The 27,693-nt window shown below is 37.0% G+C and overlaps 1 protein-coding gene across 1 annotated transcript in view; it reads right to left on the reverse strand.

Moving 5' to 3' along the window:
• The window catches only part of LIN28B (lin-28 homolog B), a 118,305-nt gene that overhangs the window by 50,291 nt on the left and 40,321 nt on the right, over positions 1 to 27,693 (reverse strand). Inside the window, exon 3 of the mRNA XM_027603369.1 lies at positions 7,641 to 7,825. Coding sequence (XP_027459170.1) covers positions 7,641 to 7,825 — 185 coding nt within the window. The remainder of the gene's footprint in view (positions 1 to 7,640; positions 7,826 to 27,693) is intronic.

Raw genomic sequence — 27,693 nt, forward strand, 5'->3', positions numbered from 1 at the left:
GAAAAAAGGTACAATTCCACTTCTACTTATGAAAACACAAAATTACAGTGATAGAGAATAGGTCATTGGTGGCCAAGGGTTTTATGTGGAGGAGTAGTAACTACAAAAAACAGAGGGAAAAACAAAAAGACAGAGGGTCAGGACACCTGGGTGGCTCAGTCAGTTAAGCGTCTGACTCTTGATATCAATATCAGGGTCGTGAGCTCAAGCCCTGTGCTAGGCTCCACACTAGGCATGGAGCCTACTTTAAAGCAAAAAAGGGAAATTAGGGGGGTGATTGTTCTGAATCCAGATTATGATGGTAACTACAAGAACACATCTGTAAAAATTTATAGAACTGTGCACCAAAAGAAAAAAGTCAATTTTACTATATCACAATTTAAAAAATAAAATAAAAACAACTCTCTAAGCAAACAAGATAAACAGAAATGCTTACTTTTTAAAATAGAAATTAACTGGAATTCTAGCTTTCCAATACTTAGCAAACCACAGCAATTATTTAATATTGTTATTTTAAATATTTTATAGGCTATGAGTTTGAAAGTATCATATGCCAGTAAGTAAGAAATACTCAAAAAATTATGAGGACATGTCAAAAGGACGCAGAAGGGAGCGGGGGTAGGGGGATGGGGTAGCCGGGTGATGGGTATTAAGGAGGGTGCATGTTGTGATGAGCACTGGGTGTTATACGCAACTGATGAATCATTGAACACTACATCAAAAACTAATGATGTAGTATATGCTGGCTAACTGAACATAATAAAAAAAATTAAAAATTAAAAAATAAATAAATAAAGGACACAGAAACCAGCTGGAAGGGTCTCCTAGGGACAGAATCTGAAAAATCTGAGCATTAAAATAAATAATATAATTTACTGAAAGAAACAGAAACTCATGATCTGTATTGAGACAATAAATAAATGAAAAATGGAAAGTCTGAAAGAATGGGTTATTTACATAGCCTCAAAGCATCTCATCACAAGTTGCTAATTAATTATGAAAAGAAAAAGTAGTGGGAAAAATAAAAATCTTCTGCCATCTGATACAATACAAGGAGAAGAACACAGCATCACTTCCACGACATTCTTGTCAAAGATGAACAAGCTCAATCTAATCATAAAGAACTATTAGATAGACTCAGGCTATGATCTGGATTCATCCTGGTGTTTTTCCACTTGTCCCTCTCACCCTTATATTGTCTGTAAACCGAAAGTTAGATTGAAAGGATTTTGTTAGGTTCAAGATACACATTTTTGTAATACTTCCAATTTAAAGGAAACATAAGTGTTGGAGAAACAAGTTTAAAAACACTAGCATGGGGCGCCTGGGTGGCTCAGTCGGTTAAGCGACTGCCTTCGGCTCAGGTCATGATCCTGGAGTCCCGGGATCGAGTCCCGCATCGGGCTCCCTGCTCGGTGAGGAGCCTGCTTCTCCCTGTGACCCTCTTCCCTCTCGTGCTATCTCTCATTCTTGCTCCCTCAAATAAATAAATCTTTAAAAAAAATAAAATAAAAAAAAATAAAAACACTAGCATGAATCCCAATTATGGCACCTTCTACAAGACAGTTGGCTTAGTCTCTTTAACAAGTTAATGTCATAGAATTCCTTCCTAAAAAGCATGTGTGTGTGTGTAGGGAAGGGCTGTTCTAGACTACAAGAGATTTAAGACATATAAAACTAGGGGTGCCTGGGTGGCTCAGTTGGTTGAGCAATTGACTCTTGGTTTTGGCTCAGGTCATGATCTCGGGGTCATGGAATCGTGCCCCATGTTGGGCTCCGCGCTCGGCAGGGAGTCTACTTGAGATTCTGCCTTTCCTACTGCCCCTCCCCCATCTAAAATAAATAAATAAAATATTTTAATAAAAGACATATATAACTAACTGAAAGCCATGTTCCTTAATTGCATTCTGATTTGAAAAAAGCAGCCGCAAAAGATAAATTTTGGACAACTGGGGAAATTTTAGAATGGATCAGGTATTAGATGTTATTAAGGAAGTACTATTTTGATAGGGATGATGAGGCATGATATTACACTGTTATGCATCTATAGTATACTTCATTTTTTTAAAAAATATTTTATTTATTTATTTGACAGAGAGAGGGAGTACAAGCAGGGGGAGAAGCAGGCTGGAGAGGAGAAGCAGGCTTCCCGCTGAGCAGGGAGCCCGATGCAGGACTCAATCCCAGGACCCTGCAACCATGACCTGAGCCGAAGGCAGACACTTAACGACTAAGCCACCCAGGTGCCCTATAGTATACTTTAAAGTTTTAAAAAATTTCCACAATGTTTACAATTATTGAAATATAGATATGGGTATATATGGGTGATGACCATACCATTTTTTTCAACTTTTTTGTATTCTGAAAATTTTCATAATAAAAAGTAAAAGGCGGGGGGTGGGTGACTGGCTGGGTCAGTGAGCAGAGCATGTGACTCTTGTTCTCAGGGTCATGAGCTCAAGCCCCACATTGGGCTTAGAGCCTACTTAAAATTTTTTTTAAAAATTAAAAACTTAAAATGGAAGGAAACAGTAAGAAGAATCACACAAAACATTAAGAGAAAACAATGTAAGAGAAATTAATCCAAGAGCTGGTTCTTTGAAATAAAAAAATTCTTAAGGAAAAAAATGCAACAAAAATAGATAATGGGAAGTGACTAGAAAATCCAGAATATTTTAAGATTTTTGAGGATATTTTACATAACTAAGCTAATAAACATGAAAATCTGGATCAAAGCACAATTTTATTCTCATTATTAAGGCTTTCTCCAGAAGTAGACATAGTTAATAATCATAGAAGAAACCAAGAAAGTTACCAAAGATCTCTGAGGTCTTTATTTAGGGAGCAAATCAGTGCCTTGGAGACTCTTCCGAACGTCAGTTAACACTGCCACATCCTGCTCTCTCTCTGTTTCAGTTTCTATACAGGAGCCTCTGTGCTGCTTATTTGACTATTTTATTGCAGTTTGCCTCTGTCACTTTACAAAAACGGTGGCACACAGAAAACTGGAATTGCTAATCCTATGACAAAAATTATAAACGTCCTGAACTATGCAGTTGGAAATCATTAGATACCAAATTGTGTAAAAGCTTTCATCGCAGTAAGGCACACAACAAACAGGAGATCTTGAAGGAGTTATTCACCCTCTGATCACCACCAACTTCTACCCTCTCATTCTTTCTAACACCCCATCTGCAGCAATTCTAGAACCCCATCTGTAACCCACACAACACAAGCCTGCCACTTTTTCAGTGTCCTCACTCCTTACCTAGTTTATACTGCATTATCCATCATTACAACTGCTCCCTTGCATACATCGTCCGTGCCCTCCCTTCTCTCCCTTTGTTATTCTCAACTAGGAAAGCCCCAACTCTAATTAAATCCATCTTTCTATTTCACAGTTGTAGCCATGAAGTCACCAGTGGCTGGAGAAAAAACAATCATACTGACTGACACTACTTTAAATTCATGTCCACTAATCGTCAGTGGGTTTTTGGTATAGCCTGGAATTCTACCTTTTCTCCATAATGCCCTCTTTTAATTTCCTATTTCAAAATTTTTTAAAAGACTTATGTATTTATTGAGACAGGGGGGTGGGGACAGTGTACACACCTGAGTTGGGGGAGAGGCAGAGGAAGAGAATCTTTAAGCAGAGCGTGCTGAGCGTGGAGCCTGACATGGGGCTCGATCTCACAACCCATGAGATCATGACCTGAGCCGAAACCAAGAGTCAGACACTTAACCTACTGAGCCACACAGGCACTCCTTAATTTCCTATTTCATACCTTCTTTCTTTTTAAATCTCCAAACCTCCTCTCCCAAGCAAGGAAATCACTCCAGCAATTGTCCTCCTCTTTCCTGCATGCTCAATCTTCATTTTCTACTGGACCATTCCCACTGACACATTAGCAGGCTATACGTTCTTTGCCTCAGCTGCTGCTTCATTTTTCTGCTCTCATTTATAGGAAAACTCAAAAAATTGTCTATACTTGCTGTCTCCACTTCCTCTCCTTTCCTTCTGTTGAACACAACCCGCTTAGACTTTCACTCCCAACAGTCCACTGAATCCGAGCTTGTCAACTTCACCAGTGACTTCCTTGTTGCTAAATGCTCAAGTCTTGGTGGTCATCTTAATCATTTCACCATCAGCACCATTTCCAACACCAGAGACCCCTTCCTTCTTGAAATACTTCTTTCCTTGACTTCTGAGACAAAATCCTCTTGATTTTCCCATTTCCCTCCTTCTAACCTAATGCCTTTTGCTATTCCTCCTACTCTTCCTGCTCCCTAAGTGCTAGAGTGCCCCAGGGCTGGGCTGTCTTCTCTTTTCCATGTGTACTCACTCTGACAGTGATTTCATTCAGTCTTAAGGCTGTAAATATCTTTCTGTTGACTATTGCCAAGTTTTTGTCTATAGTCCTGGAACTCCATACTCATGTATCCATCTGCCATATCTATTTTCCCATTTGGATGTCTACTATAAATCTCCAGCTTATATATATATCTGAGACCATACTTCCGATTTCCTGCTCCTTCCCTAGTCTTCTCCCTCTTGGTAAATGATCCCTCCATCCTTCTAGCTGGTCAGGCCAAACAAACCTTGGAATCATCCTGAATATTCACTTTCTCTCACAGCCCACATCTGATCCAATAGTAAATCCTGTTGTCTCTACATTCACAATGTCAGGATTTTTGTTCCTCACCTCTACTGCTACCATCCCAATCTGAACTACCATTATCTCTTTGCATTAATGAAACTGCCTCAGAATTGAGTGAGGGGACTGTAGGACATCCAGCTGGTGTTGTGGAGAACAGTTTGGTGTGGGGGTAAAAATCTCCACACTTTTGGTGTCAGAAAGCAAGTGCTGTGTAAAAGTAAAGCAGATACACAAGAGAAAAACAGTAGGGAAGAACTGGGTTTTTCATAGTGGGAAAAAAGAAAACAGTTCTTTCCTAAACAGCGAACTTCCAAATCAATAATAGCAAATGAACACCTTGATAGAAAAATGAGCAAAGGACAAGAAACATACAATTCATGGAAGAAAAAAATGAAAATTGACATAAAAATATATTTGACCTCTAATCTAATCAAAGGATGCAAAAGAAAAAAATGAGCTGTATCTCTTAACCTATATCATTGGAAAAGATTTTTTTAAAGATTTATTTATTTATATTTATTTATTTGAGAGAGAGAAAACGCATGCATGAGCAGGGGGAAAGGCAGAGGGAAAGGGAAAGAAAGAATCTCCAGCAGACTCCCTACTGAGCACAGAGCCTGATGCGGGGCTCAATCCCATGACCCTGAACCAAAATCAAGAATTGGACACCCAATCAACTGAGCCACCCAAGTGCCCTGGAAAAGATTTTTAAAATGACATCATTCAGGGTTGCCTGGCTAGCTCAGCTGGTAGAGCATGTGACTCTTGATCTCAGGGTTCTGAGTTCAAGCCCCATATGGGTATGGAGCCCACTTTAAAAAAAAAAATCAGGGGTGACTGGGTGGCTCAGTCAGTTAAGCATCTGCCTTTGGCTCAGGTCATGATCTCAGGGTCCTGGGATCGAGCTCCACATCAGGTTTCCTGCTCACGGGCAGCCTGCTTCTTTCTCCCTCTCCTCCCCGCTTGTGCTCTCTCTCTCATATCTCTGTCTCTGTCTCTCAAATAAATAAAATCTTAAAAAATAAAATAAATTGAAAAAACATTCAAAAACGTATATTTAAGCGAGAGCCCTCGGAGCATGGCCACGGCTGCTCAACCCCGGACCGCCGCAGCACGGCAGAGGAGGGGCTGGAGGCTCTGAGGAAGGAGAGGCCGGCCGGACTGCAGGCGACGCACCGGGATCCTGGTGACGCAGCACAACGGAGGCAAAGCACAGGGAAGCAGAAATGAGAAACAGCATCTTAGCTCAAGTCCTGGATCTGTCAGCCCGGGCCCCATTCAGTAACTTAGCACTTGTAAAGCCCGAAAAAACTAAAGCAGTAGAGAATTACCTCATACAGATGGCAAGATATGGACAAGTGGGAAGGTATCAGAACAAGGTTTAATAGAAACCCTTGAAAAAGTAAGCCAACAAACAGAAAAGAAAACCACAGTTAAATTCAACAGAAGAAGAGTCATGGACTCTGATGAAGAGGACGATTATTGAAATTTAAGATGTTTAGAGACTGGAACTTAATGGAAAATTCTAGGACAGATAATGCTGGGTAGAAGTGAAGATCTGATTGCTTACTTTGTTTATTGTCTATATGCCTTTTAAAAAATAAACTTATGGAAAAAAAAATTTATATTTAAGGGGAGCCTGGCTGGCTCAGTTGGTAGAGCATGTGACTCTTGATCTTGGGATTGTAAATTCGAACCCTATGATGGGTGCAGAGATTACTTAAAAAAATAATAAAAATCTTAAAAATAAAATGACCTCATTCTATGAACAGTCTCCTTTTTGAAGGGGTTGTATATTGGCCCTAATCATTTCTTGAGAACAGTTTGGAAATAGATACCAAAAATTTTTAAATGCCTTGTTTTTGATCCACATTTTTCAATATTTATCCCAAAGATATAATCAGACAATTTTTCAAAAACGTATATATACAGATTCCCACTGTGGTACTACTGAAAAGGTCAAAATATTCAAAATAGCTTAAATTTAAAAAATTACTTTAGCACTGTTTAAATTCTGGTGCATTCAAAAAATAAATTCTGGGGGCACCTAGGTGGCTCAGTCGTTAAGCATCTGCCTTTGGCTCAGGTCATGATCCCAGGGTCCTGGGATCGAGCCTCACATCGGGCTCCCTGCTCCGCAGGAAGCCTGCTTCTCCCTCTCCCACTCCCCCTGCTTGTGTTTCCTCTCTCGCTGTGTATCTCTCTATCAAATAAATAAATAAAATCTTTAAAAAAATAAGTAAATAAATTCTGGTGTATTCACACAGTGGGAACTTATGCAGGTGCTAATGATTGATATGAAATGTTCCTTGATATACTGTTAAATGAAAAAAAATTCAGGTTTCTAAAATACTGCATATACATTATGAGTCCCACCTTAGGATTTCAAGTGGTTTTTTTTCCTGACTTTATACTTTTTATATTGTTTGAATTTTTTATACATGAGTCATCTTTTAAAAACAGACAAAACAATGAAGGTATTTTCATTTGAACAAAACAGGTGAGGTGTTAAGATGTACAGAGGGATAGCACTGTCTGTTGGGAATCCTGACTCTTCATTTGTGATCTCAGAACAATCTGGTGGAAATAGTGCAGAGTTCAAATTGCAAGAAGCCTATATTCTTTTTTGCTTTAAAGATTTTATTTATTTATTTGTCAGAGAGAGAAAGAGAGAGAGCACAAGCAGGGGGAGTGGCAGGCAGAGAGAGAAGCAGGCTCCCCGCTGAAAAGGGAGCCCACTGTGGGACTGGATCCCAGGACCATGGGATCATGACTGAGCAGAAGGCAGCCACTTAATCGACTGAGCCACCCAGGCATCCTGATAGCCTATATTCCTGATAAAGTTTATTCAACTACACAATGGTGGCATTTTATTTACTTTGGTTAAATTGTATTAAGTCCAATATAATAAAACTGAAAAAGATTTTCAGAATTTTTTCCCAAATACAATAAACTCATAAACTAACAAAGTAAAATGATTACCTATCTCCCTTTGGTTTTCTTTTTTGTAGTGTCTTCCCTTTGGGTCTTCTTTCACTTCCTAAACAAGGGTTCCCACCAGGTCCAGTTACCCGTATTGATTCAAGGCCTTTGGAAGATTTTTTAAATGTGAATTCCACTGGTTCTCCTTCTTTTAGGCTTCTAAATCCTTCCATGAATAATTTGCTCTGTAAAGAACAGGGGAGGGACAGAGAGAAAGAGAAATCATGATTATGAATACTTTAAAGTTTTCTCTATGATTTAAAAATTAATATAGCAAGATATTCACTACTATCCATTATGAGGTATAAAGTCTCTTTTAAGTTCAGTAAAACTTATACCATTTTCAAATTCCTGTTACAGTGCTGCAATGGAAGATAAACTAATACCATTTTAAAAGCAATTTGGCAATACTTAAAAAATTTTAATGTGCATATTATTTGACCCAGCAATTCCACGCCAAGGACTCTCCTACAGACATACTCACACACAAAGGTTCAAAAACAAAAGCAAAAGAAGACCTATATCAAAATTCACTACAGCACTGTCTGTTAAAAAAAAAACTACAACTACCCTATCAATGGAAAACTGATTACCCAAATTACAGTACAGCTATATAATGTAATATTATTGAGCCATTAAAGGAAGATCTACATGTCTTGCCATTTGTGACATGGACAGAACTAGAAAGTACTATCCTAAGTGAAATGAGTCAGAGAAAGACAAAACTATGATTTCACTTATATGTGGAATCTAAAAAACAAAACAAACGAAGCAGAAATAGATCCATAAATACAGAGAACAAAACTGATGGTCGGGGCAAAATGGATGAAAGGCAGTGGGAGGTACACACTTCCAGTTACACTTCCAGTTATGGAAAGAATAAACCACAAGGATGAAAAGTCATAAGGAATATAGCCAATGAAAGTGTAATAGCACTGTATGGGAACAACAGGCACTACACTTGTGAACACAGCATAATGTATAAACTTGGCCAATCACTACGCTGTATACCTGAAGCTAATGTAACATTGTGGGTCAACCATACGTCAATTAAAAAAAATAATTTTTAAAAAGATTTACAGGTATTAATGTGAAAAAATAAACACGTAATACCATTGAGTAAAAACATATAGGGCAAAGAACAGCCTATCTACCATAATGCCATCTATATAAATAAGGTTTGTTTTTTTTTAAGATTTTATTTATTTATTTGACACAGAGAGAGAGAGAGCATGCGAGCACAAGCAGGGGGAGTAGCAGGCAAAGGGAGAAGGAGAAGTGGGCTCCTCATGGAGCAGGGAGCTCCATGTGGGGCTTGATCCCAGGACTCCAGGATCATGACCTGAGCAGAAGGAAGATGACACCCAGGTACCCCTATAAATAAGTTTTTTAAAAGATACATGTGTATTTATATAGAGATGGGGTTTGACACAGCAGACAGCAAATCATAAAGTCATTTTCTTCAGTCCTTTTTTTTGGAAAGTGGTGAAGCTTGTTGGTATATACATTATTATAATTTGAAAGGAAACAGATTTTTTCTTTTTTTTAATTTAATTTTAGTATGTTAATCACCATACCTCATTAGTTTTTGATGTAGTGTTCCATGATTCATTGTTTGTGAAACAGATTTTCTAATTTGAAAGATGGCTGATTTTTGTGGGAAAAAAAAGTTTCCTGATTGCAAAAGTGTAACCTTGATTAAAATATTAATTGGCTCTTTTGATCTAACTCTTTTCATCAAAGTCAATATGCCAATTCAAAATATACTAAAAGTAATTAAATCATTAAATCATTAGTTTTATTTCTTAAAACACCTTTGTGTATTTTATGGGTCTAATTTGGAATATCATGTAGTTTTCAAAGACTTTTATGAATTTGGGGGCAAAAGGAAGCAAAACTAAATATGATGGGAACCCTTAGGTCAAGTCCATTTCTTTAAGTAAACAACCATTCCATCTCTTCTGTTTATCCATAAATTTAAGGGATTTGAGTTTCCCCACATGTGTCCTATGGCACAATGATTCTGAGAAAGACTCCATGAACAAAGGATTTTGTGCTCAAATAAGTTTGTGAAATGCTCTATCTTGTTTGTTTCTCCTTAGTTGAGTCACATTAGCATATTAAAGTCTCTGAGATTCTATACCCCTCACCTCTGCCACCTAAATAAAAATCTTGTTTGACTGTGTTTATTTAACCCAGCAATTTCCTGGCCAAATTGATCCCAGAGCCCTTTCTTTATGACTACAGTTGTCAAGCATACTTAGGGAAATACTGGACCACAAAGTCTTTACTCCTTCCAAGTCCATGACTCTAAAGGCAGCTGAATAACTACATACAACCAAACAATTATATGGAACAAATAAAAACACTTCAAAATTCAAGACTAAAGGAGACTATTCATGGTGAAAGTAATATGACACATGGAAACAGGGTTTTTAACCAGTCAACTGATGCTTCAAAATCCTTCATGTGGAAGTCTGCAATTTGGCAGCACCTTTTTTGCTGTTTGATGCTATGCAGAAGTCGGGGCGGGGGGGATCACAACTGCCTATACTCTTTAAAATTAAACAAAAAATTGTTTTTAAAGCTTTATTTAATATTTTTAAATCTTTTTTTTTCCTCCAAAGCTTTCTCCTCACTAATTAGAAATAGTTCTTTTGCTTTCATTTCTCACTTCCTACTCAAGAAAATGCAGATTATCAAATCAGATGAAGTGGAGCATACACAAGTCAGTTATAGCAATAAAGAGAATGAAGGGATAGCAGTTTTAACTAGAGCTATCACATGTTCATATGTTTTGTTTCTGTAATAAAAATTCTATCACCTATGTCCTCACAGTTCCTGGTATATGGGTGTACTTCATTTTCTATTATTACAATTTTTGACAGGTATCATTTATAAGTGAATTGCTTCTCCAAATCTAAAGTTAAATTCTACTCTTATGGACCACTAAGTTCTGGCTATTTCTCATGGTATTCTTAAAGAATATTTTTTTAAAAATTCTATCTTGTATTGCTCCTTCCCCAAATTAGTATAGAAGGCAATTTAGATTCATACTAATTGACAAGAATTATTGACAAGAACCAATACCCCTAAGAAATTCTAATGGCTTTGTAAGAAACAGAAGGATTCACAGAGAATACTGTTATCTTTGTTCCTATATCAAAATTGCTGCTACACAGGTGGGAAAGATTTGTTGAAAGATGGGGAATTCTCTATTGTTTCTTCACAAAAATCAACTTCTCCCCTTGACTCAACAATTTTTATTAAAGGTGCCTCCATTTTTCTAGTCACACTGATTCCAATCCTTAGTTATACCCAAACCGTTCACTGAATCTTATGCATTCTTACTTCACAATCTCTATTATCTGCTCCAACCATTTCATTGGATTGCCACTGCCCTACTTCAGGCCCTAACTATCTCCTACCTGGTTAACCGTATGGTTTCCTTATTGGTATTTCAGCACCAAGTCTCCTCCCTATTCCATAGCATCTTCCATATCTACACATTCTCTCAGAATAAATCTTACCCTACTAGTCTCCTGTCTCAACATTTCTACAGGATCTCTCCTAGACTGTAGGTTGAGACCATTCATAATCTTCTAGTTATACTTTCCACTTCTTTTCCCATTAGTGTAAATCACAATTCCTCCAATTAATAAAGCTGGCTGACTTGTACTTCCTTGAACACACTTTATGTTTTGTCATCTCTGCTTATCCAGCTTATGCTGGTGGGGATGCACGCTCCTAGTCAGAGCTCTATCAAAATCTTACTAAAGATTCCAGACCCAGTTCAAATGATCCTTTATGTAATCATCCTCAATTGCTGCAAGTTGTAAATTCTCTCCTCTTTCACTTAATTGATTCTTCTGTATAATTTTCACAATATACTGCTGTGTAATGCAGATACTTGTGTATGCCTTACTTTTTATTTGCTCTTTTGGCTTTATCTTCTCCCGAAGGCCAGGGATTTTGATATATATCTTAGTATTTCCCAAAGGGCTTATTTAGCAAAATGGCTGCAAATAGATATCATTCAGTACGTACTTAAAAGAATTCTGGACTTAGCAAGAGTAAGATCCTTAAGGGTTATTTAATCCAACTCCCACTTGAAAAAAAAAAAAGGTGAACTGAACTTGAAGGAGTTAAGTGAATTACTCATGCAAAGTCAAATTTTTAGGCTTCCACCTCTACTACATAAAATAAATTCTCATATTTTTAGTGTCAAGGTGACACTGTATATAGTACATGTGGAATAAAGAAAATACTTATAGGATTATTATGTTTCAGGGTAATAGCATTATTTTCTAACTCCATTCCTTGTTCTTCCTTCTACCCATATTCTCTAATCCTCCTCATTTAGATGCCAAACAGTCCATCAAATTCTGCCCATGGTGAACCAAGAATGCAGATTTATGTAGATTTTTCCTTGACCTACATATAAGACTTTCATAAGGCAAGACTTTGGTGTTTGGGCTTATATGTCATCTGTGACATTTGTCTGGACAAAACAGAAGGTTATTCTCTATAGGACAGAATCATCGTTATTGAATGAATAAATGCACAAAGGAAAGAAGAAGCATTTAGAAGAAGCTGCTGACATGCCTACTAAGATATCAGGCACTTACAATAAGAACAGGCCAATTTTGAATGTGTTCATATTAAGTTAATTCATCTGACACTTTTTATTCATGTTCTTCTTCCTCCAATCAAATAAGGCTCCCTTTTCTCCCACTTCTCTTTATTCCAAATTTTTAAATGCATTGTTGCTCAAATTTATTTCAGAATTAGAGAAATACTGGCTTTCGATTTCCTCGCTATACTCCCTTTCCTCCTCCCAATCATTTTTAAATGACTTGCAAAGAATGGCAGTAATATGGAGACAAATGAGAAAGGTCCATTTGTCAACTACTTCTATCCCACCTTCCAGTTAGTAATAGGATTACTTATCTCTCTTGGCACATGCTATTTCTTTGCAACTAGACTGGGAAGGCTCTGAAGTGTTGCTACAGTTTTGTCTTTGTTTCTCCTTAGGAAGCTTAAGCTGACTTCCAGTTCAAGATGGCAGGGTGATCAAACACATGCCTCATGGTATTCTTTAAAAGCCATCAAGGGCGCCTGGGTGGCTCAGTCGTTAAGCATCTGCCTTCGGCTCAGGTCATGATCCCAGGTTCCTGGGATCAAGCCCCACATCGGGCTCCCTGCTCAGTGGGGAGCCTGCTTCTCCCTCTCCCACTCCCCTGCTTGTGTTCCCTCTCTCGCTGTGTCTCTCCCTGTAAAATAAATAAATAAAATCTTAAAAAAATAATAATAAAAGCCATCAAAATGACAGTAAAATAATAAAAAGAAATAGATTCACAAGAAAGAAGAGAAATAAGAGAGGTGCCATCAGGGCGCCTAGGTGGCTCTGTCGGTTAAGTGTCTGACTCTTGATTTCAGCTCAGGTCATGAACTCAAGGCTGTGAGATCAAGCCCTGTGTTGGGCTCCATGCTGGGTATGGAGCCTGCTTAAGATTCTCTCTCCCTCTGCCCCCACCTTAAAAAAAGAAAGAGCCTCTCCCTCTGCCCCCCCAAAAAAGAGGGGTGCCATCAACAGAAAGCAGAATTCAAGAAATTTCTGGAAGTTAGAGAGCTGAGTGGGGTGCCAGGCTGGCTGTCGGAAGAGTATGCGACTCTTGATATTGGGGTTGTGAATTCGAACCCCACATTGGGTGTAGACATTACTAAAAAAAAAGAAAAAGAGAGAGAGCTGGCTGATTAATTAAACTGAAGGAGCCACACCCTAGAAAAACTAATAAAAGAGGCTACAGCAGAAGTAGAAACCAATATTCCTAACAGAACCCAGAGGGACTGTTGAGTCTCAACATGTACAATGAAGAGCAAGAGAATGAGGTGGGCTTGAAACCAAGGGGATTAATGGAAGGTTTGGAAATGGACTAGATGCCCATTTTATCCTCCCCTCCCTATACCCACCTACACACATGAAAACAGCCAAACATTAACCCAATGCAAATATTATAAGGCTGTTCTCTTAAGACACTGAAGGAAATATCTGGGCAACTGGTGAAATAATGGATCCTACACAGATTCTTATTTATTCTGGCAAATTAGAGTTTGTGGTACAAGTGCTGTCCCCTTCCCACTCAACCTTCAATCATTCCTATCTCTCATTCTTATCCTTCATTCATATATCTGCAGGGTCAACCAAGAATCACAAAACATGCAGCATAGTAAAAAAAGGTCAAGATAAATGAGGAAACAAAAGAAATTTCATGCACCATGTAATTAGTATCTCCAGAGATATCTGAAACAATGTAACATCAATAAAACAAAAAACCACAACCAGAGAATTAAAAAAGCACTCTCATAAAGTCAAAAATGATAGTTGAAATCAAATGGGTTGGAAGTAAAAGGTTAGAAAATCACTCAGGGCATAGAATAAATGGACCCCCCAAAATGAAATACATGAGAGAATATTTCAGAAGTACAGAGGATTAATCTAAAAGGGAGAGATAACAAAGAAGATGAAGGAAGAAAAATGAAATATAAGAAAATTACCCAGAGCTAAGGGAAATACCAAAGAGAGGCCTATATTGGGTGGAGGCATTATTGAAACTTTTACACAAGATGTACATTTTTGAGTGCGTGAAGAGAGATTTTAATGGGGATAGAAGATAGTTATACAAACTGAGCTAACAGTTCAACCACATGTTTGTGCTGCAGTATAGTTAATACATATCTGTGATAACCAGAGGCTTAATTTAAGGGTATTATTAAGGGGGTGACCAAAAATGAGGTGGAAAATGCTAGTTAAAGCCAGATAATGGAAAATTTTAATTGCCATCCCAAGCATTTTATTGTGTCTGAAATAAAAATCTGCTTGATTGTTTTCCCCTGGCTTTTAGAAGTAGCAAGATCAAATGTATGGTTTAAAAAATTTAACTTCTTTGGCAATACTGTGGATGTGTGGGGGATATGAGCAATCTATGTGGGGGTGCCTGTTACAAGGTAACTATTACAGTCTTAGCAAGAGATTCTTAAAACAAACCTGAAAGATGAAAGAAGGAATTGATTTTGCAAAAAAACACTTCAGGAGTCATACATATCACCTGCTCTAAATTATTACTTGCCCCATATAACAATTCACTGTTAAAATGGATAGTGATGTTGTAACTGTAATATAAACATCTTTATAACACTGGTCCAAGAGCTTCACCAAGAAAGGATCATCTAACTCAGTCACTTGGGAGACAACTCAAAAAATCAAAATCGGGCTTTTTCCCTTCTTTTACTACCATTCCTTGAACACGTCAATCAATATCTTGATAGTTGGCTTTCTCTAACTATAATAACAATTTTAAATGATTTGCTGCATTTTTAAGACAGCATAATGAGAATATAATTAAAAATTAAATTGTAGGGGTGCCTGGATGGCTCAGTTGGTTAAGTGTCAGACTCTTGGTTTTTGGCTTGGGTCGTGATCTCAGGATCCTGGAATCAAGCCCCGTGTCTGGCTCCTGCTCAGCAGGGAGTGTTGAGAGTCTATTCCCTCTCTCTCCTTCTGCCCTTCCCCCATGCTCACGTTCTCTCTCTCTAAAATAAAATAAATAAATCTTTTAAAAAATCAAATTAGAAGAATTCCAGTCATAAAGCTGGGTGATAGAGTTATGTTAAAAAAAATATTCCTGAATAACTAAGTTAATATTAGTAGGTTATGGAGCTGAAAAACTTCATGAAGATTCAAATATATTGTTTCTTTTCAATATTTTTATGAGGCAAAGACTGTTTTTCTCTAAGGTAGTAGTGGAAAAATATACCATTTGTTAAGGGCAATTAATTATTACACAATATACAGTTGTAGAGGTATTATACAACATGCATGAGCAATTCTGGGACTCCTAAAGATTATATGCTTTTGATCTACATGCCAAGATACTCCAAGATAATTAAGCCTGCACCCACAAGAACACATCAGAAAGATCACTAGACTAAGTGGGGATCTAACAGACAAACTGCTTACCATTGGGTGAGTCTCTCCCCTCTTCTTTTTGTTATAGATACAGATCTCTATCCTTCGTTATAACACTGCTGAAAAAAAAATCTGTGACTTCACTGTCTTCGTAGACATAAATGGAAATTAACTGTATTTTAGCCAATGTTGAAATTTCCTTTTATGTATTATTTCTTAATTTACTGAAGAATAGCAAGATTTTAGTTCTTACTTAAATCAAATTCCTTAAGAAAACAAAAACTAAAAGAAATATGGTAGTAGTGTCAAGTATACCCAAATAAGAGAATTTAAAAAAAAAGAAAGAAAGAAAGACATATGCTGGCACTCTAGAACTTGATGTTTACCGACCTTTACCTAAATAGATCAAATCTCATTGAACCCCAGTCAAATCACTAAATTTCACATAGAGTAAAAATTGGGATTTTTCTACTTTTCTTGAATGTGAAAGGAAGCCTTTGGAAAGTCCCTCCATCTGGCCTGTCCTTCAAAATCGAAAAGGGCAGCACTAAAAACTAGCAACGCTACTGGGATGGCATTTAAAAAGGCATCATGGAAAGCATACAGGGATTAAAGCTGGATTTGAATATTGGGTTTGAATCCTAGTCCTACTACTTACAACCTCAAGCTGCGTGACCATAAACATATTAAAAAAAAACTTGTGCCCAGTTTATCTATCAACCCATGATGATATCTTCTACGAAAAAAAAAATCTACTACCATTATTGTTAGATTCCAAGTAATTAGTGTAAAATGCCTAAAACAGCGCTTGGCATACTGAATAGCATTTCAATAAATAGTTTCTACTATTTTCATAAGTATCCGGTCTGTGCCTCTACCTTCTGACACAAGTACGCGAGAGGTAGGAGAAAACAAACAGGTTTAAGAACCTATTCACAAACAGGCACTGTGCTGAATGCTTTCACCTGTTGTCCCACTGAATCCAACTTAACGCTACCTCTAACACCCACTTGGCAAATGTCTGCCTATTACTGAGTTGGTTAAAAATTATCTCATCTTCAAACCCTTCATGACATTCTTGAGCAAATACAGGCATGCTTTTCCAGTGCTCCAATTATACAGGGTATATAACACCATTATAACACTTATTATATTGCATTATTATGTGTCTATTTTCTTATAAGGCTACAAACATCCTGAGAGGAAATATTAAAATTTTTCATTTCAATCCTCATGCCTAAAACCATCCTGGAAACACAGCAGGTGCTCAAAATATATTTGAGGCAGGTGAGGAGAATCAGGGTGGTGGGGAGTAAAGGAAAGAGGAAGGGCGGAGGAGAAAGTAACTGTAACATTCTCTCTTTCAGATGAGGACACTGAGAGACCCAAGGTCAAATCTGATGAATGGCAGAGCCAGGACTCAGAACCAGATGTTTGACACCAAAAGCCCTTAAAAATAGCGTGATGCTTAGTGCAGCATTCTCCAGAATGTTTCATTGTTCCCTCGATACCATAATCACAATATGAGGATTTAGAACACTGAAGCTATAGGTCTCCTCAATGTATGTTCATCTTTTATTCTTTGTTTTAATTCTTCTTAAAAATTTTTCTGTAAAACTTCTTAGCTGATACATTCAATTGTAGGAAATTAATTCTTGTTGTAGGATATCTTATTTTACTGCCTCTCTTTGAAAATAAGAGATATTTAAGGCTACATAATTTTTTTAAAAAATTAAAAATTATTATTTTGCTCTAGCAAATTAATCAAACTCAAGGAGGAGGTTATTGGAACGTCTAATCTATAGCTTTAGGTCAGAAGCACAGGTGACAAAGTGGACTTGGGACTGCTGTCTAAAGTGGGGTTGGGGGGCAGTCTGGCACTAAGATCCCTTACTCTGTGGGACTTGATAATAACCCCTGGCTGATAGTGACAGAATTGAGTTGAATTGTAGCTTATAGAACATCCAGTTGGTATCAGAGAATTTCCTTGGTCATGTGGGGAAAAAATTCACAAATTTGAATTGGAGTCAGTATTTTACAGAGCAACTAGAACTCTCATACATTGCTGGTAGGAATATAAAGTGGTAGATCTACTTTGGATTAACTTCAATTTCTACAATTTCTAACAGAATTAAATATATACCTGTCCAAAACCCAGTATTTCATTCCTAATTATTTATCCAAGAGGAATGAAAACACATGTCCACTCAAAGACTTGTAGGCAAACATTTCTAACAGGTTCATCCATAGTAGCTAAAAACTAAAAACAGGTTAGCCTTCAGTAATAAAACAGATAAATAAATTGTGCTATGTACATACAATAGAATACTACTGAGTAAAAAAAGGAATGAATTACTAGTATACACATCACAATACTTCTCAAAAACTGTAAAAGGTCTTTGATTTTTACCTCAAATGCAAGGTGAAAACTTAGCCTGCTAGAATTTCACAGATGCTGATAGAAAGCACAGTACTACGGAGTCAGAGACAAAGGACAGTTTATTATTCAGAGCAATACCAGTAACAAGTAATCAGCATTTTTGTGATGATTCTACAAGTCCTTATTCCCACAGGGTGATAGGAAGAAGGTCAAATGAAACCTACACACAGTGTGTTGCATTACAAGAGAGGAACACTGAGCTTAGGGAAGCTGAATTTTTCATAATGGGCAGTAAGCACGCTTGCCCTTTACTCTGGAAGGAAACACTATCTCTATGTTCCAAGGCAGTTTGCTATATAAACATCCTCGAAGCCCGGAACAAAGAGAGCCATTGCCTCACTCACAAGCCATGCAGCAATCTGAGAGCACTAGGGAAAATTGTCTTCCAATAATACTGAGTGAAAGCAGCTTTATACAAAAAGAGTACAGACTGCATATTCCATTTCTTCGAATTTCTAGAACACACAAATCTAACCTATGTAGGAAAAACATTTAGAATAGTTGTTGCCTGTGGGTGGGTGTGTGGACTGACTAAGGAGGGACACACAGGATCTTTCTAGAGTGATAATATTCAAGGTCTTGAGAGTGGTTCAGGTTATAAAAGTATAGACATTTGTCAAAGTTATTGAAAGGTACACGTAAAATTGGTGCATTTCATCATATATCAATTTTACCTCAAAAAAGATAGTGAACTCTAGTTAATGATATGCATGATGAAAGATTTAGGGGGGAGTATACTGATGTGTGTAACTTCTTTTGAAATGCATCAAAAAGATAGATTAATGGATCCACAGAGACATAACAGGTGTAGAGTTATATGAAAAAACAAGTATAAGAAAACATTAATTATACAATCTAGATGTTGGATATAATGGTGTTCACTGTTAAAATTCTATCAACTTCTTTGTTTCTAATTTTTTATTTAAAATATTGTAAAATTACGGGGTACCTGGGTGGCTCAGTCGTTGAGCATCTGCCTTCGGCTCAGGTCATGATCCCAGGGTCCTGGGATCGAGCCCCTCATCGGGCTCCCTGCTTGGTGGGAGGCCTGCTTCTCCCTCTCCCACTCCCCCTGCTTGTGTTCCCTCTCTCGCTGTGTCTCTCTCTGTCAAATAAATAAATACAATCTTTAAAATATATATATATTGTAAAAATACATCTTTGACAGAGATATTTTATGGGTGAGAAATATCTTGGCATACTTGATTTTTTAAAAAAGTAATAAACTGAAATTGAAGTTATCATTATCATATTTACAAAGTACCTAGTAAGACCAATGTGTACATGGTACTGTATTGGACATTACCAACAAATTTCAGAAAATCGAATATTCTGGTGACTTACAGTCTGATATTTTATATTACTTATACAATTGGAAAAGAGGAGAAGGTAAATGGCGGGGTGGGAGGAAACAGAGACAAAGCATATTTTCTGAGGAATTATACTTGATCCCTTCCTCCCAGATAATGTCTGCCTTCTGCTGGGGGCTGATTTGGCTTTGAGAACAGTATGATATCACTCTTTATTACAATGATTGGTGATGGGGATAAGTATAGAGAAGATGAATCAATGAGAAGTGGGTCTACTTTCCCTTTAGAGCTGCCAAAAAATTAGGAACCTCTCAAACGGCACCTATAATACTAAAGATTCCAAACTTATCTTTTTGGTTTTATCCAATGGAAAAACAAAAGCAAAAACAAAACAAAACACCAAATCAGCTATCCACAACTAATGCTGTTTGCCCATGTGAAGCCCTATGAAAGAGCGATTTTTTTTTCAAAGATTTTTATTTATTTATTTGACAGAGAGAGAGCACAAGCAGGGGGAGTGGCAGGCAGAGGGAGAGGGAGAAGCAGGCTCCCTGCTGAGCAGGGAGCCTGATGTGGGGCTCAATTCCAGGACCCTGGGATCATGACCTGAGCCGAAGGCAGATGCTTAACTGACTGAGCCACCCAGGTACCCCTGAAAGAGTGATTTTTTTAAACTAAATCTTTCTCTCTTTTTTTTTTTTAAGTAGGCTCCACACCCAGCATGGAGCCCAGTATAAGGCTTGAACTCACAACACTAAGATCAAGACCTGAGCCAAGATCAAGAGTTGGACACTTAACTGACTAAGCCACCCAGGTGCTCCTAAATTCATTTTTTTTTTTACAAATGTAAACAATTCTGGAGTTCAGAGAAATGCTTCAGTGATTCTAAAATTTATCTGAATTTTTACTTTTAAATAGATTTTTAAAGTGCCTTAAAATCTGTAACATAAAACACAGTCATATTACGCTCTTAAGTAAGTCAGTAGAAACCATAATGTTACTTGGCACCACGAGGTTTACAAATCTCGTGTGTGTGTGTGTGTGTGTGTGTGTGTGTGTGTGTGTGTGTGTGCAGATTTCAGAAACTTCTACTGGTATCTTTCAGTGAGTGTATTAAAACTTGTGCTTTTGATTTATAGGACAATAGTACAGTTCTGTATTGCTCTTTCATTAAAGCTTTCAGCTTATTCATGGCTACTTACAAAAAAAATCACACAAGTGCAGTTACTATTAGGGCACATGTGACATACACAAATGTGGCAAGACCCAGGCACATAATATAGTTGTCAGCTCTTTAAGAACAAGTGAACCCATAACATGCTTTGTTATAATACTTTGAGAGTTCTTAGCTGAATTATCAGTGTGTCTGTGTGAAATGAAAATAACTACCTTTAAAGCTAGAGTATTCTATTTCTTGACGAAAAGCAGGACATTTTAAAAAATATGTTGAGTCATTAAACTCAGGGTAAAACAAGTTCCATTACAATAACAACAATGAATTCTTGACTTGTTTCTACTATATGGACAGTGCCCAAAACTTTCCTATACGATCATCATGGAAGAACAAGCAAATATGACATTATTTGATATTATGGTTCTTCTTTTTGAAAATAAAAATGTTTCATACATGTGTTTCAAACATGTTTCATACATGTGTTTCAGCAAGGTGTTCATATGACTGCTGACAAGAGACAATGTCATTTCTAAATACAAAGAATGAAAATAAAAATTATTTTTAGTGTAAACTGAACAACTCCATGATTTAGAATATAAAATTATATGATTTAAAATAACCTACTAAATTGAATCTGAGGGAAAAGAAGTATGGATGGGGAAAAAGCTTACTAATTTAGCAATGTGGTTTTACAGTGTTACTAGGCTTACAAAGATAATGTCACTACAATGAATCATGGAACACTACATCAAACACTAATGATGTAATGTATGGTGATTAACATAATAAAATTTAAAAAAATAAATAAAATGAATAAATAAATCTTAAAAAATATGTCACCAATAAAATTAAAACAAAGTTTGAACATAAATGCACTTGAAAATAAATGCACTTGAAATTTTATCTGACAAAAAGGTACTGACATATTTGAAGTATTCTTTTAGTGACAACACAGAATAACTTATAATTTTTTAAAAATATATTTAAAAATATACATGGTCATTTTCAACCAAGAAATACCATTTAAGATAGCTGAGGTATCTGGTCATTTAAAACCTCCCAAGTAGACATTTATAATTTAAGGATGCAAGTATTTGTTCAATATTGCCAGTGATTCAACACAGAAAAAAAAAAAATGTCTTACAAGTTTGTCAAGCTAGTGAATCTTTTTTTGTTTAAAAGAAACCACTATTGATAAAAATAGCTCCCATCTTTTAAGTAATATTAATGTTTTTATTTTTACTATATTTATTGAACACAGTAATTTTCAACAAGTTGTGAGGGGTGAGTGGCAGTTTTTAACTCATATAGCCAGAGTGTTGAAGCTGGAAGGGAACTTAGACTTCCTATTCTTGGAAGATACAAATATTATAAAATTCATTTAAATAAAAAGAGCATAAAGAAATTATAGAACATGCATCAGTGGAATGCCATTGTGGTAGCCATTATAGGTGTTACAAATATTCTGGTTGCCTTCTCCTTCAAGGCAAATGGTAGGTTTGCACTTCACTACTGCATTTTAAATTAGGCATGGCCATGTGACTTGCTTTAGCTAATGAAATGTAAGTATAAATGGTGTGGACACTTTTGTGTAGAAGCTTTTGGAGGTAGTTCACAATCTGCCATAGTCCCCTTTCCTGCCTCAACAATTCTAGAAGCAAGTTTCATAATGGAGCCTCCATTTTTCTGAGTCCTGAAATGAGAACCATGAGCAGTATGTACTGCAGACCATATTGTGTATGTAGTTTGAGAGAGAGAAAACTTTCACTGTGTATGCTACTGAAAATTTGAGATTGCTTATTGTCAAACATAACCTAGACTGTGGTACAGAAAAAGAATCTAGAAGTGAGTTGTGGCTGTACCCAAAACTTAAAATATCTGGCATTATCTTCCAGGTTGGTAAGTGGAAGGAAAATTATGCTGCATGGCAATCCACGCAATATGGTGGCTATGCATTCTAGTAAAACTGTCACATAATAAAATATCTCAGTCACTCTTAAAACCAGACAGCCAAGAATCACCAGACACTTCAAACTGAAGAAAAGAGGAAAAACAAGCAAACAGAAAAAAGAGCCCGGAAGAAATAAAACAATGTAAAGAGAAGAAATCTCAGAAACAGCAATTAACATCTTCAGACAGATAAGATTATATTGCATTCATGAAACCATTCTGGATTCTTCTGAAAACAAAAACGAGCTCTTGAAAATTTAATATATGATTAGAAAAAATTCAACGAAAGTGTTAGAAAATTGCACATTCCAAAAAGAGCACAAAGCAAAAATGATAACAGTAAGAGTGAAAGGCTTAAAAAAAAAACAGCATCCACCAGTAGGAGTTAAAGAAAGAATTAAGGAAGGAGAAGGCTTTAGTGAGAACAGTTCTAAAAAGAGAAGGATGCAAGTTTTCACATTGAAAAGATCAAGTCATTTAAAAAATCAATTTAAAAAGCCTGCACATCACTGTAAAACCTCAGAACAACTAAGGTTTTGTGGGGAAAAGGGGACCTAAAAGCTTCTAAGGAGAATGAAAAAAGGGGGGGGCTCTTATGAAAAGGAGTAAGAACCAGGATAAAATCTGACTTCTCAAAGCAACAATGAACATTAGGAGATAATAGAAACATATTTTCAAATCTGATGAAAAAGCATTTCTATTTGAATTGCATACCTAGCCAAACTATCACAGAGTCTTAAAAACTTTACCTCCTTAGTACTCCTTTTCTTTAAAAACAGCTTCAGGAGGTGCTCCATCAAGACATGGAGAAAAACCAAGAAAGATGAAGACATGAGATCCAAAAATAGTAAAGAAGCAAAGGAAATTCCCAAGATGAGAGTAAAGGAAAGCATGGGTACAACAGCTATCCAGCAGACCTGCAAAGAACAACGAAGTTTGGACTGGAGCAAGAATGTAGTAAGCTCTAGGAGAGATGTAACAAGGGAAAAAAAGAAAAAAAAAAATTGGCAGATGATCTGAGAAGTTTGAAGCTACTGAACAGCTTTCCAGTTCTGTTGAAATTTTGGAAACATGCTGATGATACATACATAGAAAATCAAGCAAAAATAAATAAACAGCAATTATCAACTCTAAAAGTTGTTTTATTTTTTATTATTTTTAAATACTTTTTTATTATTTAAGAGAAAGCATGTGCATATGCAGGGTGGGGGAGGGCATAGGGACAGGGAGAAGGAAAGGGAGAGAATGCCAAAGCAGACTCCACAGTGAGCACTGAGCCTTGACCTGGAGCTCGATCCCACCACCCAGAGACCATAACACCTGAGACAAAACCTACAGTCGGATGCCCAACCAAATGAGCTGTGGAGGCACCCTAAAAGCTGTTTTTTAAAAAAGGAAAAGCTGGGGCGCCTGGGTGGCTCAGTCATTAAGCATCTGCCTTCAGCTCAGGTCACGATCCCAGGTCCTGGGACTGAGCCCCGCATCCAGCCTGCTTCTCCCTCTCCCACTCCCTCTGCTTGTGTTCCCTCTCTCGCTGTGTCTCCTTCTGTCAAATAAATAAATAAAATCTTTAAAAAATAATAAAAGAAAAAATAAAAAAAGAAAAGCAATCACAGTATACTGTGATTTCTCTGTAAACATACATGTAGCTATAATAAAGTACTAAATATTAATTTAAACAAAAATTGTGAACTTTTTTTTAAGAATAAGGGAAGAGGTAGTATAAAAGATGTAAATCTTCATTTTCTTTTTCTTTTTTTTTTAAAGTTTTTATTTGAAGTCCAGTTAGTTAACATACAGTATTATATTAGTTTCAGGTCTACACTTTCGTAATTTAACACTTCCATACATCACCCTGTGCCCATCACAACAAGCCCACTCCTTAAACCCCGTCTCCTATTTAACCTATCCTCCCATCCACCTCCCCTCTGTAACCATTGTCCTCTATAGTCAAGAATCTGTTACTTGGTTTGCCTCTCTATCTTCTTTCTTTATTTCCTTTGCTTGTTTGCTTTGTTTCTGAAATTCGACATATGAGTGAAATCATATGGTATCTGTCTTTCTTTGACGGACTTATTTTGCTTAGCACTGTATTCTCTAGCTCCATCCATATTATTGCAAAGCAAGATTTCATTCTCTTTTATGGCTGAGTAATGTTCCATTGTATATATAAACCACATGTTCTTTATCCATTCATCAGCTGATGGAGACTTGGTTTCCATAATTTAGCTATTGTAGATAATGCTGCTATAAACATTGGGGTGCATGTATCTCTTTGAATTAGTATTTTTGTATTCTTTGGATAAATACCTAGTAGTTTATGAAATATGGCAGTAAATACCAGAAGACACGGCTAGACAATTTTACTTTGGCTTCCTGTATAAAAAGTAGAGATGGAGAGGAAAGGGATATTGGTTTGCTTTTCCTTTTTTCTTTCTAAGCCTTATTTATTTGATTTTTTTTTAAATCAAAAATCAAAAATTATTTGATTTTTTTTTAACTATTTGTTTTTTAACTACTACTTCGATAAAACTAAATTTAAAAAACAAAATGAGAGGGGCGCCTGGGTGGCTCAGTCGTTAAGCGTCTGCCTTCAGCTCAGGTCATGATCCCAGGGTCCTGGGATCGAGCCCGTCGTCGGGCTCCCTGCTCGGCAGCAAGCCTGCTTCTCCCTCTCCCACTCCCCCTGCTTGTGTTCCCTCCCTCGCTGTGTCTCTCTCTGTCAAATAAATAAAATCTTTAAAAAATAAAAAAATAAAAAACAAAATGAGAGATAGAGATCTAAACACACCATTTCTATTGCCTCCTGATCCATTTATTCCTCAGTCCTTGGTAAAGTGACTTCTATACCAAACTCTAAAGAAATGCTCTCACTAAGGTCAAACTTTGGCTTCTTTGGTGCAAAGCCAGAGGACTCTTCAGTCATACCATATTAGTCAGCTTAATAGAGCTTGACATTAATCACTCTTTCACTGCTCTTGGCATCTGGGACCCTAAGGCCTAATTTTCTTTCTTATGCCTCTACTTAGTCCCCTCTCAGTTACATTTACAAGCTCGTCTTCCTTGACTTTTAAATTATCATTGTTCCCTAATGTTCCATCTTGGCCTTCTCACTCTATCTGCTTTCCTTGGGATTTTTTTTTTTTAAGATTTTATTTGAGAGAGAGAGAGAGAATATGAACAGGGGCAGGGGGAGAGGAAGAAACAGACCCCCACTGAGCAGGGAGCCTAATGCAGGGCTTGATCCCAGGACCCTGGGATCATGACCTGAGCCAAAGGCAAACGCTTAACCAACTGAGCCAGCCAGGCGCCCTTCCTCGGGATATTTTCCATATTCCCTTTTCAACTACTACTTATATAACTTCCATTATGGTATTTCCAGCCCAGACTTCTCTACTGGACTCTAGTCTCTGTGTCTAACTGCATATTACATATTTCCATAGCACTCACCCTCATGTCTAAAAGTGAACTAGCCCATATCCTCTACTACTACTGGTAAACACATACAGTGCTTACATGCCAGAAATTACTCTAAGCATTTCACACACATTAACTCACGTGTAAATGAAGCTAATGAAATAGGTGAAGAGGATTAAAGTACCAACTTCCAGCTGTAAAATAAATAAGTCACAGAGATGAAAAGTGCAGCATGGGGAAAACAGTCAATAGTATTGTAATAATGTTGTATGGTGACTATACTTAATATGGTGAGCACTGAATAATGTATAGAATTGTCAAATCACTATATTGTACACTTAAAATATAATACTGCATGTCAACTATACTTCAATAGCAAATTTTTTTTAATGAAGCTAATGAAGGAAATTAAGGCACAAGAGACTAAGTAACACACCCGTGGCCACAAAGCTAGTCAAGGGGAAAGCCAGGATTTTAAACCAGGCAGTATGGCTTCAAAGCGTGGCCTCCTAAATACACTATATTGCCTCACTAGTCAATTCTTCTTAATGTATTCCTTACCAAGTGAAAAGTCACCATCATCCATTCTGTTACTTGAGACAGAAATCTCCATCTTCCTCAACCCCACATGAGCCACCAATTAATACTGATTTTACTTCCTTAACATGTATAGAATCTGCTCCCTTCCTTCCATTTTCCTAAAAAAATTCTTCATTATTTCTCACTTAAACTGGAAAAAAATAGCTTCCTATGGTCTCTTTGCTTTTAACCCATTCTCTACATTGCTGCTAGAGCGAACGTCCTGAAGCAAAGACTTGCTCCTTCTCTCCCGTATGTTTACATGACTCTACTCATAAATACAGGCTTTAAAGTTTTCAATGTGATCCCACAGCACTCAGCATTAAGTTTAAACTCTGAGTCCCTTACTTCCTAGCCTTTGCCTATATTCCCAGGCTTAATTTGTACCATACTCTTCTACTCCTTCTGAATGTTTTAGCTGTAGACCTCACATACCAGGGTCTTATCCTCCCTGGAAGACACCCTTCCACTACACCCTTCTCTTCCTTCTCTACCATGGCCAGGTCTCAGTTAAATAACCTTCTTTTCTGTTTTTATAATATGTGGTCCACATCTACAAGAAACTTTCCCACCCATTACTGTAATAATGTGTCTATCCCTCAGAATTGGCTGCAAGCTCTAGAAGATCATGATAACACATCATTTCATCCATCCAACAGGAAACTGAGGCAGACAGGTTATGTAACTCATTCAATGCCACAGAGCTAGTGATCAGAGGAAATGATATCTAAATTCAGATCTGCATGACTCCAAAGCTAATCAAGGTCTTTATACAGAAGGAATGAACATGATGAAAGCAGTATTTTATAAGCCGCTACAACATAAGACCAACAGAATCCTCATATTCCTTGGTAGCCATTTAGTGATTTGTACAGCTAAATGCTGTCTTAAAATAATTGTGTATAAGGGGAGGCTTCTCTTAGCAGCGTCATCACACCTTCTCTTTCTTTTTATATTATCTCTTCCAGTCAAAACTATAGGTCTTTTATAAAAGTTGTATCAGAAAACAAAGTAATAGCAAGTAACTGTTACAAACAAAGAGACTTTAAAAAATATTTTATTTAAACCTACAATTTAGAGATGAAGAAATTAAATCCAAAATTAACTTTGGGAAATTAAATGCCCAAAGTCTAAGGCAACAAAAGTAAAAATAAACAGGGGCGCCTGGGTGGCTCAGTGGTTAAGCGTCTGCCTTCGGCTCAGGTCATGATCCC

The sequence above is a fragment of the Zalophus californianus genome, chromosome 7 (assembly GCF_009762305.2).
Source record: "Zalophus californianus isolate mZalCal1 chromosome 7, mZalCal1.pri.v2, whole genome shotgun sequence".
In the NCBI taxonomy this organism is placed as follows: domain Eukaryota; kingdom Metazoa; phylum Chordata; class Mammalia; order Carnivora; family Otariidae; genus Zalophus; species Zalophus californianus.